We start from the raw sequence: 19,184 nt of genomic DNA on the forward strand, positions 1-19,184 counted from the left end.
GCAAACGTGATAGGGGTGATGGTTATTTTGATCTATCAATATGGCTCCTGGTTACCACACCAACTTGGCTGCTCCACAAATCTATTTCTTTGTCTAATGTCATCCATATGTCTGACCTAAACCACGCGGTACTTTGTTCTTGAGGTCACTTCTAGCTATTAAACCATTGTCTTGACTTGCAGCACTATAAAGACAAGTGTGAATACTTATTCATATTGTAAAGGATGAAAGGAATGGAGATGGGCCAAGCCCCATCTGTCTAGTAAATTGTGGGGAGATGATTGGCCCGCAATGAATGTTTGGTTCACAGTAAGTTGTCATGTCTTATGAATTGACACCAGCACTGTAATAAACCAGTTAAGGCTATTCAGAAAGATTTTTAGTTTGGGATTGGGATTGCAGGAGAAATTTGATGATTACGCTTCTTGTTTTGAATACGTTTTGAATTATAATCTGCATTTTAATAGTTCAACTAGGGTGTTTCCACAAGATCATTTCTAATGTCAAATAATAGATTGTTTAACTGAACCTGGTGATTGCTTCTAATTTTTCTACAATATAAATTTCTAGGTAAATCTTAATATTCCACTTGGGAGATACAGTCTACTAGAAATATTTTAACCAAGGGTGTCAAAATCAATAAAGGAGAAAAATCTTTTAAAATCACATTTAAAGGGAAAACTATAAAATCTGATTATTATTGGTTATTATTATTATGTTATTAATAATGTTTCATTTCAGATCTGCCAGAATGTAAGAACTGAAATGAAATTGTCAAATGTACTTGATATAGTATACCACACAATCAAGAGATTTACCCTGGTTAGCATCTGTTTTCCAACATTAACCATTAGTTCATGTTGCTTTCTGATTGCCTATCTTTTCTAGCTAATAAGAGCTCAATCACTGATTTTCATGGATTTGAATGGAAAGAGAAGATAAAGTGCTAAAGTTATAAATGAATTGTTCAACTTTCAACTAGTAGTCTTAGTTTCTTGGGCAATGAGATAATCAGAAAAGTGTTCAGTTCTACTTATAGTGGCTAGTTCCACAGCTAACACTTTGTTTACTATTCAATTGATTTTTTAAAATTCAATTTTATTTTCAGTTCTAAACTCCATCTTTTTCCTTTTTTCCTCCTTCATCCCTGAGAAAACAGAAAAAAAACAAAACCCATCACAGTATATACATATAGTCAAGCAAAACAAAAACCCATTCGCCATGTTCAAAAAAATAACTTTAGGTTATATTCTGCGTCTGTCATCTCTCTTTTTGAAGTCGGGTGACATGTTTCAATACGAGTTCTATACACTTGCGGTTAAACATTATGTTGATCAGAATTCTTAAGTCTGTCAAAGTTGTTTGTCTTTACAATGTTGTTGCAATTGCATCAGTTGCCCTTTTGGATCTTCTCACTTCATACAGGTCTTCCCAAATTTTTCTGAAACAGTCCCCTGTGTATTACAGCAAAATAATATTCCAGCACATTCATATACCATAACTTATTTAGACACTTCCCAATCGATAGGTAGCCCCTCATTTTCTAATTCTTTGCCTGTTAACATTGTTGGTGCAATGAAATATTTTTGATCCTAGAAAGACAGCAGCCAGTTTTCTGAATTTAGCTGTAGAATACCCTTTAGTTAAAGAAGCATCAAGTCCCCTAGCTGATAGCAGCTTCCAAAACAAGATGGTAGCAATAATATAGCCACCGAATATAATCAAGTTCTTAAGTTTTGAATGCTAAGTCAATTTCTGTTAACGAAGCATATATTTATATAAGATTTTTAAAAGCACTCAATAGAGCCTATGGGTAATGTGGGAAAGTCAAATTAGATACATATAGAAAATATTTTTGAAAGTGGATTCAGAACTTTTCAAATCCAGGTCCAAAAATCACTAGAGCTTTCTAATCCTTTTCTAAAGGATTTTGTGTAATCAAATAAAAGATGGAATTTTGAGAAATGTAATGATTTTCATATTGCATGTTAGTATCTTCACCTGCCGAGGAGTAAATAATATTTCCCCAATTTAAAATGCAGAGTCTCTTCTAGGGCCATTAGAAGAATTTGAAAAATGGAAGTAAAAGATGTTTAAAAGGGCTTTTAAAGGGTAGCTAGTTGGTGCAGTGGATAGAGCACCAGCCCTGAAGTCAATTCAAATCTGGCCTTAAACACTTCACACTTTCTAGCTGTGGGATCCTGCGCAAGTCACTTAACCTCAGGGGAATTGCCTCAGGGGAAAAAATGGGGGGACATTTAAGAATCCTAGAAAGGAAATCAGTAGCCAGTTGCTCATAAATATGTGAAAGGAATAAACCTATTGTGCTTAGAAATATAATTTACTTACAGATATTCAAAATCATAAGCAAGGTGTTAATTAGACATAAATCTCAAGACACAGTCTGTGCCCTCCAGGAGCTTATCAATCTACTTGGAGAGAACACATTTTTGTATATAGATAGCCATCATTTAAGTAGCCTAAATGTTTGCATTTTCACTATAGAGAAGATCCTCTGTATCTTTTCCTCAAGAACTGGAAATGATTATACTATTTTTGAGACAGGAATATAATCTGTTTGTCCACAGGTTGCTGAGAAAAAAGAATGGAGAGGGAGAAAGAGAGAGGGGGGAAAGGAAGAGAGAGGGAGAAAGAAGGGGAGAGTGGTAGAGGGAGAAAGAGAACACTTTCCTAGCCAAGAGAGCAAAGATAGATGTGTGTACCCTTTTAGCATGAGAGGGGAGATCATGGGCAGTGAATCTGCACTCCACCAATTTTTAGTTCCAGCATCTAGCTTTCTCTACCAAGAAGGGAGATTTTCTGGGCAGTGCCAGCCTTGGCTGCTGTTTCTTGAATGATTGAAAGTTTGAGAATTCACAAGTTCTAGACTTCCAGCCCTGATCATTCTAGACAGAGCATGGAATTTCCTCTTGGAAGTACTTCTGATTGAATAGAGAGTAAATTTATAGTACTTTCTAATTAGCCAAGAGTGGTAGGAACTTTTCCACCCTAACAGGCCAAGTTTTGCATCCATCATTTAGTCTGTAACCTGCCTTAAGGTGGTTGTTTTTTCATCAAATAAATTTAAAACTATGGCAGATCTAAACTGGAGAACAGACTTTTAAAAAGAATAACTTTTTAGTCATTTAAAGCATCGTAAATTGTTGCCGAACTTTTCCTGGAGTTGGAATACCATTTTCAGCAAGGAAAATAGTAGTAAACCAGTGTCTCCCTACTTACTCTCATTCAAAAGTTAGACACTATGATGTGTTTTAGTTGGAATTGTGAACGTGGAAAAGTTTCAGTGTGAAGACCAAACCAGATGGAATTTACAGGATGCATTTCATGTAATGAAAGTTTTTGCCTTTCCTGGTCACTGCTGGCTTTGCCCAGGGCTTAACTGCTGGCTGGGTGCTGCTCTCTCCTGGCTTTCCTCCTGGTTGGAATTTGGCAGTTGGCCAGAGTCATTAAATTGCATCAAGGAGCTGGAAGGAGACCTACAGCAATTTCAACCTTCCAGCTCGGATTGTTCGGGCTGGCTGGCAACACAGTGCTTTTGTGCCCACTGTTCACGCAATGAATAAATACCATGCCATTAGAGAGGCTGAGTGCTTGTCCAGGATGGCAGCATGGAGGAAAAGTATATGCAAGGCCTTTCTCAGCAGTCTAGACAAACGTGGAGTTAGGGAATTGCTATGGGAATCTAATGCGATCTCTGGGAACATCTTGATTAGGATCCTTAAATAAAGATGGCATTCTTTCTCATCTCCTTTTTTTCCCCTTCCTTTGGGGCAGCAAACTTCCCTAAATATACTAGAAATTCTGTTTGGTTATGTTCATTTCAATTCAGTGATCATTTAAATATCAAACCCTTTACAAATGCAAGGCATTTTCCTAGGTGATATATTAGTAAAGGAATTTTTTTCAAAAACTGGGTAAAAAGTACAAAAAAATCAAATTTATATATTCTGTTTCTTTGCAAGTAGCATCTTTTAAAGTTATAATTTTGCTTGCTTAGTTGCCATTACATTTTGATGGTGTTCGTTATTGATATATAATATATAGAACAAGAGAGAATCTGGAAAGTGGGGCAAGAAAAAGTTCTATATGGATAATGTTCATTTTCATGTTGAGATTTCTCACACCTTTTCTTTCAGTTTTGAGAGGTTTCCTTTTTACATTAAAATTACTTGAACTTATGAAGACATATCAGAAGTCCTTTTTTATCTGTTTTTTTTTATTGAAAAAAACTTTTTAAGGCAAGTAGAAGGATGTGGCTTTCATTATAATGCAAGGATTATAATGAATTTAAGTGCATTCTTAATATTTACAAAATATTTACCTGTTCCTTGGCTAAAATCCTGTTCACAGAATCTTAGTCCTACCGTATTTTATAATATGCCATATATTATTATAACAATGATCTATCAAAGATTATGCATGTGTAATTGTGGAAAAGATTTCCACGTTAGTCATGTTGTGAAAGAAAACAGAGGCCCCCAAACGTCTACAAAAATCAAGAAAGTTAAAATAATGTTTCAGTTTCTTCCAGATACCATTAGTTCTTTCTCAGGGGATGAATAGCATTTTTCTGCATAAGTTCTTCGGAGTTTGTATTGCTGAGATTAACTAAGTCATTCTGATCATATTACTTACGTTATACACAGAATGTTCACTTTGTATCAGCTCATGGAAATCTTTTCAGGTTTTTCTGAGTGCATCCTACTCCTTCTTCCAAAAAATAACAAGTTTCGGCTTTTTCACTGAAGCCAGGTATTTAGCTCTTGTTCAGTTGACCTGTTTTATGTTGCTTCTGTAGCTTCTATTTTCTCCATGCATCTTCCCCTACCCAACTCTCTAGTTTCCTCCCCTGGGCTCCAGCTCTGTTCTTCAAATTTCCCAAAGGGTCTAGAATTGTCGATGAGATTCTTTTGTTATCTTAACAGGAACTTTGCTGATCTCTAGGATGCTACATGAGTCACAATTGCCTGGACTCCCTAATGTCTTATTGCTTAATTTACAAGTATTTGTCTTCAGTGAGTTTGTAATTTAGTCTTGTAGAAAAGAAATATAGAGAGGAGAATTTGGTCATATAAGACAAGGACATGTACCTTAATATGTGAATATACCTTAATTCAAGTAACTTAGGTAGATAAAACGTAATGGATCTGGCTTGACTGTGTAGTTTTATTTTATTGTGTAATATACAAGTTGAGTTGAATCTAAATGACTGGAGTCTTTTAATAATTTAAACTAGAAAATAGCTTGCTGAGATATTCTCAGATAAAAAATTGAATTTCTTTGTCTTTTAGGACAATATCATCTTATTCTTAAGAGGCTGCAAAGAGCTCGGGCTAAAAGAATCTCAACTCTTTGACCCAGGTGATCTCCAGGACACTTCTAATAGAGTTGCGATCAAGTAAGTCATTATGGACATTCATCTTACCTTTTATGTTTTGGGGTAGAGGGAAGGGAAGATCTGAGCACGGGATAATAGAATGGTTTGTGCTGACGGACATGTAATAGTGTTGACCAAAATCAAAGTTTCAGAGCAACATTTACACCAACTTTCTTTCCTTGTATATTCTTCGATAAAACCAAATACAATTCTTTTAGATGCAAGATACTGTTCGTGAAGTCTAGAATTTTAGAGAGTGGAAAGAGTCCAAAACCTATTTGAAGAAACTTTTAGGGGCTACAGTTTTGATCTTTTGAATACAAGCTCAAAGTTGCAAGACAAGTAAACAAAGCTAAACTCAATTTGAGTAAGCAATGAAAGCTCTCCATTTATATCCACAATTACTCCTAATTTCCCTGAACATGGATCCTTTGCTAAGCCCATCATAACCATATCACTGCAGTATAACTAACTGACTTATATAGGACCACACAGCTAGTGAGTGTCTGAGGCTGAATTTGACCTCAGGCCTTCCTGACTCCAGAATCAGTGTCTATCCAATGAGCCATCTAGCTGTCTCAAGACTGTCTACATAGAAGAGTAGGTGCTGATTGAATTATTTACAGGGGAGGATCCAAACTTAACAAGTCACAGATTAAACATCTTTGGAAATGTCCAAATATTTTTTTCCTCTTCCCAATCAACTGAAATTTTATTATTATGTTAATATTATAATTTAAATCAAATTCCATTTAATTGGAAACATTGTAGTTAGTGAAAGAAACCTGGAGATTTGCATCCTAATCCTTATTCTGTCACTGTGTAGAATTTTGGGGAGCCTCATTTTCCATAAATGAGGGACTGTGTGCACAGTTTTAGAACCAGAACAGACTTCAGACAGGAATCTGGGTTTGTTCTTCCTCCATTTTACTGGAGAGGAAACTGAGAAACAGAGGGGTGAAGAAACACACAAATGCAAAATAATGGACAGACTTTGAACCAAGGCACCTGGTTCCCTTTCTAGTGTTTTTTCCCCCCCGTGCTCCCAGAATTCAGAGGGTTGGACAAGATCTCCTTGATAATCCCTCTTTTATTGTGGGATTTTGGGATTCTGATCCTAGGCACTGTGTGTGTGTTGTACATGCATATGTGTGTGCACCTGTGTATTTATGGATGCATACATGTACATACACACGTGTGTATACACACATACATACTGTTATCATACTATTGGCTGAATTTTATTTGCTTGTCCTTTGAGACTTTCAGTTGAGCAAATAACTGATGGTAAATAATTTTATAATCTTGGAATATCTTCTTATAAGAATGTCATGTACTAAGTTCTAAGCAATTTCCACGCTCGGTTTGAAACGTAACTTCTATCAAGCCCTCTGCAAATCAAAATGTTCAATTTTATAATTTCAGGGGAAAAAAACCAGCCTCCATTTTGAATTACTGGATTATTAGTTGCTTTTGTTGAACCTAAAAGTCAGGTGACAAGAAATAATGGTAGCTGAGTGATCTAACGAAAATGTTAACCACTTTTCATCTGGGAAAGCAAATCTCACTTAAGTACACAAATTTTTTTTTAAGTTGGGAGTGACTATTCCTTTGTAAAATTATGATCAGATCCTGGAAGCTTTTGCATTCATATTACAAAAGAGTTTATGCTAATTTTAGTAGGATTATAAATATGAAAGAAGAAGGAAAGAGAAAGGAGGTAGAAAGGGAGAAAAAGAGGGCAAGAGGTGGGGGGGGGGGGAAGGAGGGAAAGTCTATTTTAATGATGTGGATACAGTTACCTCATAGGTAACTTCTGTCTTCCTTATTTCTCCCTCCTTTCTACTCTCCCTTCATTCTTTTTCTTTTCTCTCTGATTTTCCTTCCCTCTATTTAGTATCTTTTCCCCTTTTCTTTCCTATCATTCTGTCTTCCCATTTCCCCCCTTTACTTTATCTTGGGCTTTTATTTTACTCTTATCTTCCTGTTTTCATTTTTCTCTTTCCTTTTCTCCATTTTGATAATTATAGTCAAATTCATACTCTTCTATCAATCATCTTCCCTTAAATATCCCTTAAATAGGGATTTAAGTATTTTCTTTTAGCATAGTTTGAATGGATTGCAATGTGTTGTTCTACCCATAGTACCCAGAGAAGGGTATGGAAAGAAGTCAACTGCCTCAAAGCCCTTCATGAAGAATGCTGATTTTATTTGTTATTATATCAGCACCAGGAAGCGTTGTTCAAGGGGACATTGTGAAATTATTATTGCAGGATTAGTTTGAAGCCAAAACAGTGTTCACTCTGGTTATTCTTTTCTTCCACCAGATCAGAAGAGTTGGTGAATACATAAAAGAATAATTTGTTATTAACATTATTGCACGGTGTAATCCATGAAGTATGGTAACTAATCTTAAAGAGCAACTGTTGATTTTATTTTATATACAAGCTTAGGTTTTTTTTTTTTAATAAATAATGGGTTGAGTTGTTGAGTCAGTGAAATAAGGAAAGATAAAGCCTATTTAAGAGCTTATGCTGGTGAAAGTACATATAGCAGTGGAGGGTTCCACTAGAAATCAGATGGAAAGGTCCACTGGCCCTGGTGTCATTCCAGGAATATGGAAGAAAATATATCCAGGTATATAGCATTCCTGGTATATTACTCGGTATCATTCCATATCTGTTTAAGCATTTTAAAATGTTAAGAATTTAGTGGCAAGAACTTTTTCACTATTTCTAATTTCACATAATTTAGTACATGTGTCAGGCAATTAGGATGAGGAATCAGAGCTGAGGGTTAGAAAAGTATATTGATAAACAACATTCAAAAAATAGCAAAATAATGATAGGAATGATGGGAAAGTACTAAATTTAATCACAGAACATACTACATTCTATGTTTTTGTGTACCTATAAATATATAAAGTTCACATATTTTGCTTATGTTGAACATATAAAATATCAATTGAGGGAATTGTGGGTTTTTAAAGAATGTACCATTCAATGAAGTCAGCAAGATAGAACTGGAATCAGAAAGATGTAATCTCAAATAACGCCTCAGAAGTTTTCTGTATGACTTTGGCCAAATAAATCTTCATCTTTTTTTGCCTCGGTTTCTTCAAATGTAAAATAAGAACAATAATGTCACTTGCCTCACAGGGTTGTTGGGAGAATCAAATGAAATAATATTTTTAAAGAGCTTAGCACAGTGCCTGGCACATGGTAGATGCTATATAAATACTTATTCTTTTCCCTTCCCCTTATAGGTTACCAGTTTTTAATTAATTTTTCTTAAAAAAGGAAGTTGAAATGCATTATTTTGAATAAAGAAAACTTTCAAGTGGATGATTTTACCTGAGTGTTTGGAACTGTCACATAGATATGTGTACCATAAAATAATCCTCCATAAGTATCTTTATATACTTTTGTACATTTTGGAAACTTTCTTGAGTTCATTCGCATGCTATTAGAGTTTATACATATTGTAATTAAAATTCCATCTAGCTGATGTTCCCAGCTTAAATAACTTAATTTGTTAATTATATTGCTTCTTAAACATTTATTATCGAACCTATCATGATTAAAATAAGATTTTTTTTGCACATACAAGATGCTAAGTAAATGAAAGTATTAACTTGAGTTTTCTAGAGGGAAATGCAAGAATTATGAACCATAGTTACACTCTTCCATATTACTAATTGCCTTGATCACAGCTACAGTTTTAAGCAAGTTAGCTCTGAGAATGTAAGTGTTAAATACATTAAAATATGTGTGAATTTAAAATTTATGAATCTGTTTTTCATGTTACAATCACTAAAAGCATTTAATTTTAGAGAAAGTTAGATTAAAGATTGAGTTTGTGGATAGTAAAAGACAGATAAGTTCGAAGTCAGGAAGACCTGAATTCAAGCCCCAGGTTTGCTAAATACTGGCTGTGTGATTAGGAAGTCACTTAACCTTTTCTTGCTAAAGTCAACACTGAATGACTCCTGCATTGAAGAGGAAGTATTCTTGAAGAAAGAAGGTTTTTTGTTGTTGTTGTTGTTGCTGCTCTTGTTGTTATTGGTTTACTGAAGAGTACAGAGAAATTAAAAATACAGTCCTTGTCTATTTATCTTTATAATATTTCATGTAGGTGCTACAATCATATCTTTCCCTCATGATGTCTAAACCTTCCACTTTATTTTTGTTCCAGTTTTGAAATCCTGAACTAAATGGCTTACTTTGTCATCTCTCTATTTATTTTGTATTTATTAGTTTCTTTTTCTTCTTCTTTCTTCTTTTTCTTCTTCCTGAGGCATTTGGGGTTAAATGACTTGCCCAGGGTCACATAGCTAGGAAATGTTGTGTCTGAGATCAAATTTGAACTCAGGTCCTGTTGACTTCAGGGCTGGCGCTCTATTCACTGCGCCACTTAGCAGCCTCTGTATTTATTAATTTCCAAAAATATTTTGTACATAATTGAGGGAAAGTCACATGGGTTGTATCCTTGTGAGAAATTTGCTTTTCTAATTACTTTTCTTCTCCTTCTCTTATATCCTAGGAGCATTGACTGCAGTAGAAAGCTGAAAAATGTAAGTTTCAATTTTACTTTGTACCTACGTACAGATCTCTTTTATTACATACATCAAGTTTTGTCGATGATCAAAGCTATTCAGTTTATGAGATTTTACCTTTATTTGCCCCCCCCCAAATAAATAAATAAATCCTCAGAATAAAATTATGTTTAGCATTGATGGAGTAATTAATGACACTAATGGGAATAGAAATAGTAAAATTTTAGTTTCTTTATAATTTAAGAAGTACCAGATTTAGACAGAAATGAAATCTCCAGTGAGTGCTTTGGTTACTTAGAGACCAAGTGACATATGGTAATAGTTTCATTACACAGTCTCTCACCAGGTTGGCACAGATGAGATTATTAAATTAAGATGCTGGGCAAATCATTTTAAGAAAATGGTAAAGTAATCGCAAGTGGCAACTATTATAGGTAGGCTATGTTTTTAATGATTTTGGTTTTTCCATGGATCTTTCAAGTGTTCATTGGTGTTTTCTAACGATAAAAGGAAAAAATGTATGTGAAAACACTTTGTAATTGTACAATCATATGAAAGCAAGCTTCTATGCCAAGTCAACATTTTCCAGTTGGCTTTCATTTACAAAAGACAAATAGGTTAAACCAATTCAGTTTTAAATTTTGAAATGGAGAAAGAATATGGTCTAGTGCTTATATCTAGAGAAATGGTCTAATGCTTATAATATTGGCAGAAAGTGTTTGGATTCTCTTGGTAGAGAGCTGGTAGCTTGGGAGTTTGTTTTTTTCATCTTCTTAGCTCGTAAACTTGACTGACACCCTCTTTTTCCCATTTCACCCCATTCCATCTGCTGAAATTCCCCAGGTGTATGCTTCTTTCCCAGTAAAATTTCAGTTGTGTAAAAAAAAGTCCATAGATTAAAGATGCATGTTTTTAATGCCTTTGTGTCTGCCATCATGATTTTCCAAATAGTCTAATACATTTAGTGAACATTAGAGTTGCTTTATGACCCTGGCTAATGTAATGACATTTGGAGGCTTTTATTCTCTGGAAATTTCCTTCTTAAATGTATTCAAGATCCAAGACTTGCATGGAAATGGATGTTTGGGAAGAGTCGTGAAAGATATTTTTGCCTGCACAAGTATAAAATCAAAATTTAATTGAAGCCACGATACCAGTGTCATATTTTGGGCTTATTGCCACTTGAAACCATGTGTAGATGCTGTGGTCTCCAAAACATATTCAGACCTGATTAATGAAGGGAGGCAAGACAGATGGAGTGGTAACAACTAAATATTTAGAAACCTCCTTAATTTTGCTAATAAAACAGTGCTGAAGATGGGAATGAAATCGCAGCCTTGCCTCTGCTGAGATTTTTCAGATCTGGATGGTTCCCGTCTTAAGAGACTAGCCCTCAGCTGAAACCTTTCTGGCCTTAATTTGGGAAATGCAACTTGATGAATGATTTTTTCCCCCTGAAAATTTTATTTAGAGGGATAAAACAGCTACAGCTTCATGATTAAATTGAACATAAAAAGTTACGAACATATGAGATGTTAATACATAACAGTGTTAACATCAGCAAATTGAAGTCTTTGAGTTCCCAAGTAAATATAAATTGTTAGTTCAAATCAGGCCTTTGACTTCTGATTCTAGCATTCATTACCTCCCTGACTTTGCAGTGGTGGTTGTAGTTGTTGGGATTTTCTCTGGCTTTACTCAAATGCCGTTTCATGGTGGGGATCATTGTGATATATAATGTGATTTCATTCCTACCTATTCCTCCCATCAGTGCCATATAACAAACCTCCTCTGTAGAACCAAGACCCTATTTTGCCTTTAAAGTAACCCACTGTGTTTCTTTAAAATTATCGGCCGATTGTTCTGAGTTAATGAAGAGTCTAAACAATTGAAGTTTTCCTTGTTTAATTTTGAAACGCTTTCATTCTTTGAAAATAATATAGGATTTTCTAGTCTTTCTTTTGGAGCCCTTTCCCATTTCCCTAAAATCCTAATCCAGTGTAAACTACTGAATCTTGTTTGTGTGGACTGACGTAACATTAGGTTCTTATTAAAATGAATTTTACATTTAATGGGTACCTCATGGATGGTGAGCCTTTTGTAAATCAATATCAGACATTCCCCTTCTTCTGCCTTCCTCCTAGTACTGAGTATAGATTCTCCAGTAAGCCGAAAAGTAATCTGACAAAAGGGTTCTGTACTTATACCTCTCTTTTTTTTCCTCAGGTATTAGTTACAATTTACTGGCTGGGGAAGGCAGCGAACAGCTGCACAGCATACAGTGGAACCACACTGAATCTGAAGGAGTTTGAAGGATTGTTGGCACAGATGCGAAAGGTAACTAAACTCTTCGTCTTTGGCTTAGGAGGGCTGTTAAGGGATGAAAAGGAGCAAGCTCAATTCTCCTGTATTTTGAAGGGCATCCCAGTTCAGGGCTGCATTATTTCACGGGGGCACAAATGTTTCAGACATGTGCAAACCACCATGTTTTAAAATTGATTTAAATCTTTGCCATATGTATCCCCCGCGTACCTGAATTGTCCAGCCTTTACATCCAAGAGAATTGAGCCCAAGCAGGATTTGGTAACCAAAGATCTAATTCAGACTAGAGTTGTCTTTCACTGACTTGGGCAAATTTTGTCAGTGCTAATTTGTTTTTAGAAGGAAACCATTTGATTAAAACAAATTTTAGAGAAAATGAAAACATCTCGCACTTTAATTTTAAGTCATTTACTCAGTCTTTATAACCAAGGACTTTTTCTGGACATGACATAGTATGTAGAAATCTGGAGAAACTAAAAACGTTTTGTTTCCATTTTCAACATTACAACTATGACAAAGTTGGATATTGAAAAGACAATTCAGCAGCCTAATATAATTGTAGAGTATACTTATTAATTTAATTTGTTTCAATTTGGAGAAAGAAATCATTCATTTTTTTAAAGTCTGAGCGAGGGAATTTTAAAAATGTAAACAAATTTGTTTTTATCTTGAATTATATACACAATAACTTATGAGATCTGCTAACAATGTTTCCCAGTAAAAATGTGGTTGAGGCTGCTTTGATGTGGAGATAAACACGGTTTTAATTATTAGCATACATTTATATACATCAAGGGTTTATACGGTTGGGAAAATATTTTAGGGGTCTTCAAAACCAAATTGATTAAAATACTTCTTGAAATGGATATACTGGAATGCATATATGAAGCTACATCTGATGGTTTTAAGAAGTGGGATAAGAAACAATATTAACAGTAATATTAACTGACATTTCATAGCCCTCTATGCAAAGTACTCTACAAGGTACGCAAGACATATTATCCCAGTTTTGCAGAGGCTCAGAGGTTAAGTGATATTCTCTTGGCCACTAACAGCGTCTTCAAATAAAGATGTATTTTGAACCTGGGTCTTTTTCATTTTAAGTTTGGTGTTTTGGCCACCTTTCCACCCCGTTTCTCAGACTGACAACACTTAGGAAGTCTGATTATTAGTTCAATGTTGTACTTGTCAGGATACCACATTTCATATAATAAAGCATTTCCTGAATTTGACTAGTGTCCCATCTCTCAAAACGTGCATTAATCTTCAAAATCTCCCATACTCACCATTTTATACTACACTTTCAGACTAGGAATGAAAATAATCAGTAGTAGTTACATAGTATTGAGGTTTTTGAAGAGCTGTTTTCTCTGAAGGAATAGAATCAGGTTCAGAACAGGTTATAGAGGTCGTGTGTCCAGACTATTGATTAACTGATCAATTAAACCTAATTCTCTCTATTTTCTTCAAGGCAAAATTGCAGTAGCCATTCATGTACTTTATCTTACAATTTTGAAGTGCTTGGATGCTTCAACTTGCTGTTTCCAACCTGGAAACTGCTTTCCTCTCCTTAAGCATTCTGGGTCCTCACATGGTACATTATATTGGTGTTGATCAACCTGTATTGAACACCCACTTGACTTTAGCCAAAGAGCCCAAGAACCTCAGCCTCTCTGGTGGCAGAGTATTATTTTTTGTGCCACTTACCTTTTTGTTTAACAACTCAAGGCTAAATCAGCCTGTCACCTATATTCATATAAGATTAAATTGTTTTAGGCCACAGATAAATTAAAATAATTAATAAATTTAAAATGATACCACTGTCATGTTTACTACATTAAAATTTGTAATTTTAAAAGAAATATAGGAAAGCATTTTACAACAGATATGAGTTTTAATTACTTTAATATTTTCAGCACTTGTAATTTCCTGGAATTACAGATCTAAGGCTACAAGGGATTTTCATACCCATGTAGTTCAAGCCTTTCATTTTACAATTGAATCTACTGAGTCCTAGAAAGTTAATAGTGTTACAAAAAAAGTAAATATCAGGTAAAATTTGAACTCTGATTGTCTGACTCAAGGCAACACTTTTTTCTCTGTGTCGTAATGCTCCTGAGGATTTCCCTTTTATTGTTGTATTTATTTGTTTATTTATTTTTTTGTTAATTTATTGTTATATTATTGTTGCATTTATGCACAGCCCAATCCCTCCATACCTTTGTAATTGTTTACTGCCGCTAAAAAATGAATGAATGAATGAACAGACATATGGCCCAACTTGTAATCATGAATTATCTTCAGCCTTAACTAGGCTGGTTCTTGGAAGACAGATGGGCAGGACCGGGTCCGAGTGTTATGCAGATTCAGCCTGTGTAAATATACTTACATGTGTCTGTATGCAGGCATGTATGAGGGAACAACTAGTACAAGGGGGAAAAGCTGGTAGTAGCAGGAAGCTGGGAGAGTGATCCTGGCTTTAGCCTTTTAGCAGATTGTTTATTCTCCTTGCACATTCTGGTCACTTGGGATGGCAAATGAGGTCTTAAACCTGTGCCCTTTTACTCCCAAGTCTGGAATTCTTTCTCTTCTGCCCTTTGATAGCAGGAAGGTATCTGGGACCCCATCGTAAGCCGGTGTGGTCCTGGTGGGCAATGGGGGAGCAAATGCAGTGCTCTGATAGGACTTCTGTAGGAGCCCGGGAAAAGTTTGACTTGTTTCTGGAACCACACACATCGATTTCTGGCTGTAAGACAAGGCGCTCACTCTGCATTTAGATTCCTGGGGAAGGGTGCCGGCCAAGGATGACTACAGGGGCTAAGTTTTTGGTTTTCGAATGGGCCACGCTGCTCCGTTTCCAGTTCCAGTGCTCGATCCAAGATTTCTGCTCTTGGCTTGCATGCAGTCATGAACATAGCTGACTTTTGTACTGTTTTTCTTTCCCATAACTAGCTGTGTGAGAGCAGATGGAGCTCAAAGTAACCTATTGACTTTCTTCCCCCGCTATCCATTTTTCTTTCTCCTCTAGTTGGGGGAGAGGTATTTGGATGATCCTCCTGATATTTTTTCCCCTTAAAACCCATTGTAATAGTGAGATGCCAAATAACTGTGATTGGGACTATTTTTGACAGCTAATTTTGGATAGGGTCAACACTACCTACTTTTTTATGGTCAACTACTGTCAATTTTGGATATTTTGCAATGGATTACCCCTAATGATCAGTGTCGAATTGTATCTTAAGTGACTAGTAAATAGCACCAATCTAAGAGAAAAATGGAGGCAGCAGCGAGAAAAGAATTTGGAGCTCAAAATCCTTAAAAAGTGAATGTGGAAAACTAGATTGGGAAATTAGAATAATTGGTATTATTAGGTAATTAAAGGTAATTGAAAAATAAAATACTATTAAATGGGAAAAATAAATGTTTTTATTTGTTTTTTACTGATGTCATTTATTTTTTACATCAACATTTTTTCCTCTAGTATCACTTCTCTTATCACTTCAAAGAAATATTATCTATAACAAATAGTTTTTTTTTGTTGTTGTTTTTTTGTTTTTTTTTTGTTTTTTTGCTGAGGTACTTGGGGTTATGTGACTTGCCCAGGGAAACACAACTAGGAAGTGTTAAGTGTCTGAGGCAAAATTTGAACTCAGGTCCTCCTGACTTCAGGGCTGCTGCTCTATTCACTGTGCCATCTAGTCGCCCCAACAAATAGTATTTTTAAGCACAAAAAAAAAGAGGGAAAAAATCAGCACAACTGGTCAATATATTTAAAATGTCAGAAAATATATGTGATGTATAACACTTGTGGACCTTCTCCCTCTCTACAAAGGGGTGACAATTTTATATATATAGCAAACAGTATTTTTAAGTACAAGAAATGGAGGGGAAATCAGCACAACTGGTCAATACATTTAAAATGTCAGAAAATATGTGTGATGTGCAATACTTATCAACTTTCTACCCCTACAAAAGGGGGTAGCATTGGATTCTTAAAGTATTCCTTTTAAGCCATTCTTGTTTTGTTTTTTATAATTTTGGAGTATTCACTTAAAACTTACTTGTTGAGAAGGTTATATTTGTTTCTTATAAATAAGTATTTAAAATATTTAAAATTAGAAATCATGTTGGAAGTGACAATTCACTTTCTCCCTTTGATATAGGTCATTGTGTTTTGATAAGTTTCTTTCATTAATCATATTTTAGCCTTTGAAAAGAAGATTTTGGCTTTTGCTTTAAAATTCTCTCTTGAATATTGTGCTGATTTTTTTTCCCTCTGTGCTTACAAATACCAATTGTTTTATAAATATATATATATTTTTTTTGGAAGGGATGGTGATATTTTAAAAATGACTTCAGTAAACACCTTTACTTTTATTTAATATACATTTATTTTTCTCTCTTTGGTAGTATTTTATTTTTTTCCAATTACATGTAAATACAGTTTTCAACATTCCCTTTTAAAGACTTTGAGTTCCAATTTTTTCTCCCTTCTATCTCCATTTCTCTCTTAGATTGGTGCTATTTATGAATCAGTTTGTAGTTATACTGATCATGGAATTTGTTTTCACCAACATGGTGGCAAGAAAACGGTGATTGCCATCACATTTTTAGATCTTCTCTGCTTGGGATTTGTATGGGAATCTTTACTTCTACTTGGAAAGCCATCTTGTCTTCTTGTCTTACTGCTTTTGGCCAGTTATCCACATGAGAGTTGTAGAAATATAACAGACAAATACACGTATATTGTATTTTAACGTATCAGCAAAGAGTGTGAAGGAACAAATGATCATTTGCCATTAAAAGACACATTAAATGATGCTAAAGCAATAAGAAGCCAGCTTTTTAATCACAAGCTTAATTTCCTCCAATTGCCAATATTTTTTTTCCCATTGACTTGAGCACAAACAGTTGCACACAGTGGACACATCAGCAAAGTGGCTGAGTTTGCCTGGTACGTGGCAGATTTTCTGAACTTTTCTCACAGTATTGTCCCCAAACTGCTTCATGGAATCCTGCCCTGTCTTTCCGACCCCCCCCCCTTTGGAAGAAGCTTCTTTAAAGCAACTTTCCTCTGGCCCCAAGGCTTGGCAGCTCATTCTTTGGTTGCGCTCAGCCCTCATCTGTGAAGGAGTCAGAGGGTGCTAATATTTCAGTCTTGCCCTTTGCATGTCACCCACTCTTTCTTTTAGTGCAAAGCCTTTGTCGAGGCGCATTGCGGCTGCCCCCGGCACCCCAGCATCCTCCTAGGCTGAGATGGGGGCGGGTATGGCTCATCCAGGTCACTGCAGCATCCTTGGCTGTTGTGGGCTTGGAGCCCCGCTCCCACTGCTGCCTGACTCTAGATGGGGTTGAAGAACTTTTCCCATCTCTTATTCTCTTTTCATTCCTGTAGTGTGGGAGGAGGACATCTTGAAATGAATTTGTAAGCATCTCCAGAAATTCCGAATTTCACATTCCAGACTCTTCAGCTTAGAAAAGGCCAATCTATGAATGTCTGATTTTTAAGTGACACAGTCTGGGAAATGGAGTTGGGGGAGGGGGGTGGTTGGTTAAGAAATTAAATCGAGGTTTATCTTTGAATGACCATAGTTATTTTTGTTTTCCTCAGCCTGGGCTGTTGTAATTAATGCTAAGACATTGGCTAATACAAGGGATTTATTATAACACGAGGGTGAGGATGGCTTTGACTGACCTTTCTCTCTGCTGGAGTTTCAGTGTTTTAGTATGTGTTGCTTGTGCTGGAAAGAATTTATAATCACAGGACTGTCAAAGACAACCATTGTTCTCACTGCTCTGAACATGTGGGTCAGCTCCAAGTGCTTTCATATCCCCCCAGAGCCAAGAGCTGGCAAAGGGGGAAGAGCAGGACTGAATTCTTCTGAGGCATCGGGAGAAGCCTTTTGCATATTTTTCATTGCTGATTGCCTCCGAAAGACATCTCTCTTTCATAACAGGAATTTCCCTTCGAGGTAGAGGGAGAGTGGGAGCCTGCTAGGCTAGGAGGGATCTCGCCTCGTTGATTCTACAGCATAAACAAGTGCTTGCCCGCCATCAGCCACATATAGCGTCCTGTGGCTGAGCAAGCAGCTTCTCTCTATTCTAGACATGTAGCTATGGACTCCGAGAAACGAATCCAGGTGAAGGACTTAGTTTTGCTTTTCTCTTTTACTTGCTCATCACCTCCTGTCATTTCTCTTGTCATTTCAAATGAGCTGATGCTCTTTGGGCTTAATCATTTGTGGGATTTAAAGATTGGAGAGAGAGAGAGAGAGAGAAGGGAGTGTGTGTGTGTGTGTGTGTGTGTGTGTGTGTGTGTGTGTGTGGTGGGAGGGGATTGGATGCTTTGGAAATTTCTTATTTAAAGTGTCTATTATAAATTATGCTGTATGTGCAGCTTCTCTCTATTCTACACATGTAGCTATGGACTCCAAAAGACAAATCCAGGTGAAGGACTTAGTTTTGCCTTTCTCTTTTCACTTGCTCATCACCTCCTGTCTCTTGTCAATTCAAATAAGCTGATGCTCTTTGATCTTAATCATTTGTGGGATTTAAAGATTGGGTGGCTAGTGGTGTGTGTGTGAGAGAGAAATTGGATTGCTTTGGAAATTTATTATTTAAATTAAAGTGTGTGTATGTGTGTGTGTTGGAAGGAGATTAGGTTGCTTTGGAAATTTAGTATTTAAATTATTTATTATAAATTATGTTGTATGTATGTTTATAGTGAGGAAAACTCAGGCAGGGGAGACAGAATGGGAGGGAGATTATTAATAACTTGAAAGTGGGTTCCCTCATGGAATCCTCACATTCTTACATCAAATAAAGGACCATGATCTATGGATGTATCATTTGTAGAGACTACAGAGATTTGGACTTTTTTAGTTTTTGTAACTTCTTTTTTTATTTTTT

The 19,184-nt window shown here is 35.8% G+C and overlaps 1 protein-coding gene across 6 annotated transcripts in view; it reads left to right on the forward strand.

The window, feature by feature from the left end:
- The window catches only part of LIMCH1 (LIM and calponin homology domains 1), a 337,259-nt gene that overhangs the window by 225,189 nt on the left and 92,886 nt on the right, over positions 1-19,184 (forward strand). For all 6 annotated transcript variants that reach the window (XM_031943870.1, XM_031943867.1, XM_031943872.1 and 3 more), the window contains exons 4-6: positions 5,313-5,419; positions 9,941-9,971; positions 12,180-12,290. In XM_031943870.1, coding sequence (XP_031799730.1) covers positions 5,313-5,419; positions 9,941-9,971; positions 12,180-12,290 — 249 coding nt within the window. The remainder of the gene's footprint in view (positions 1-5,312; positions 5,420-9,940; positions 9,972-12,179; positions 12,291-19,184) is intronic.

This window comes from Sarcophilus harrisii, chromosome 6, assembly GCF_902635505.1.
Source record: "Sarcophilus harrisii chromosome 6, mSarHar1.11, whole genome shotgun sequence".
In the NCBI taxonomy this organism is placed as follows: Eukaryota; Metazoa; Chordata; class Mammalia; order Dasyuromorphia; family Dasyuridae; genus Sarcophilus; species Sarcophilus harrisii.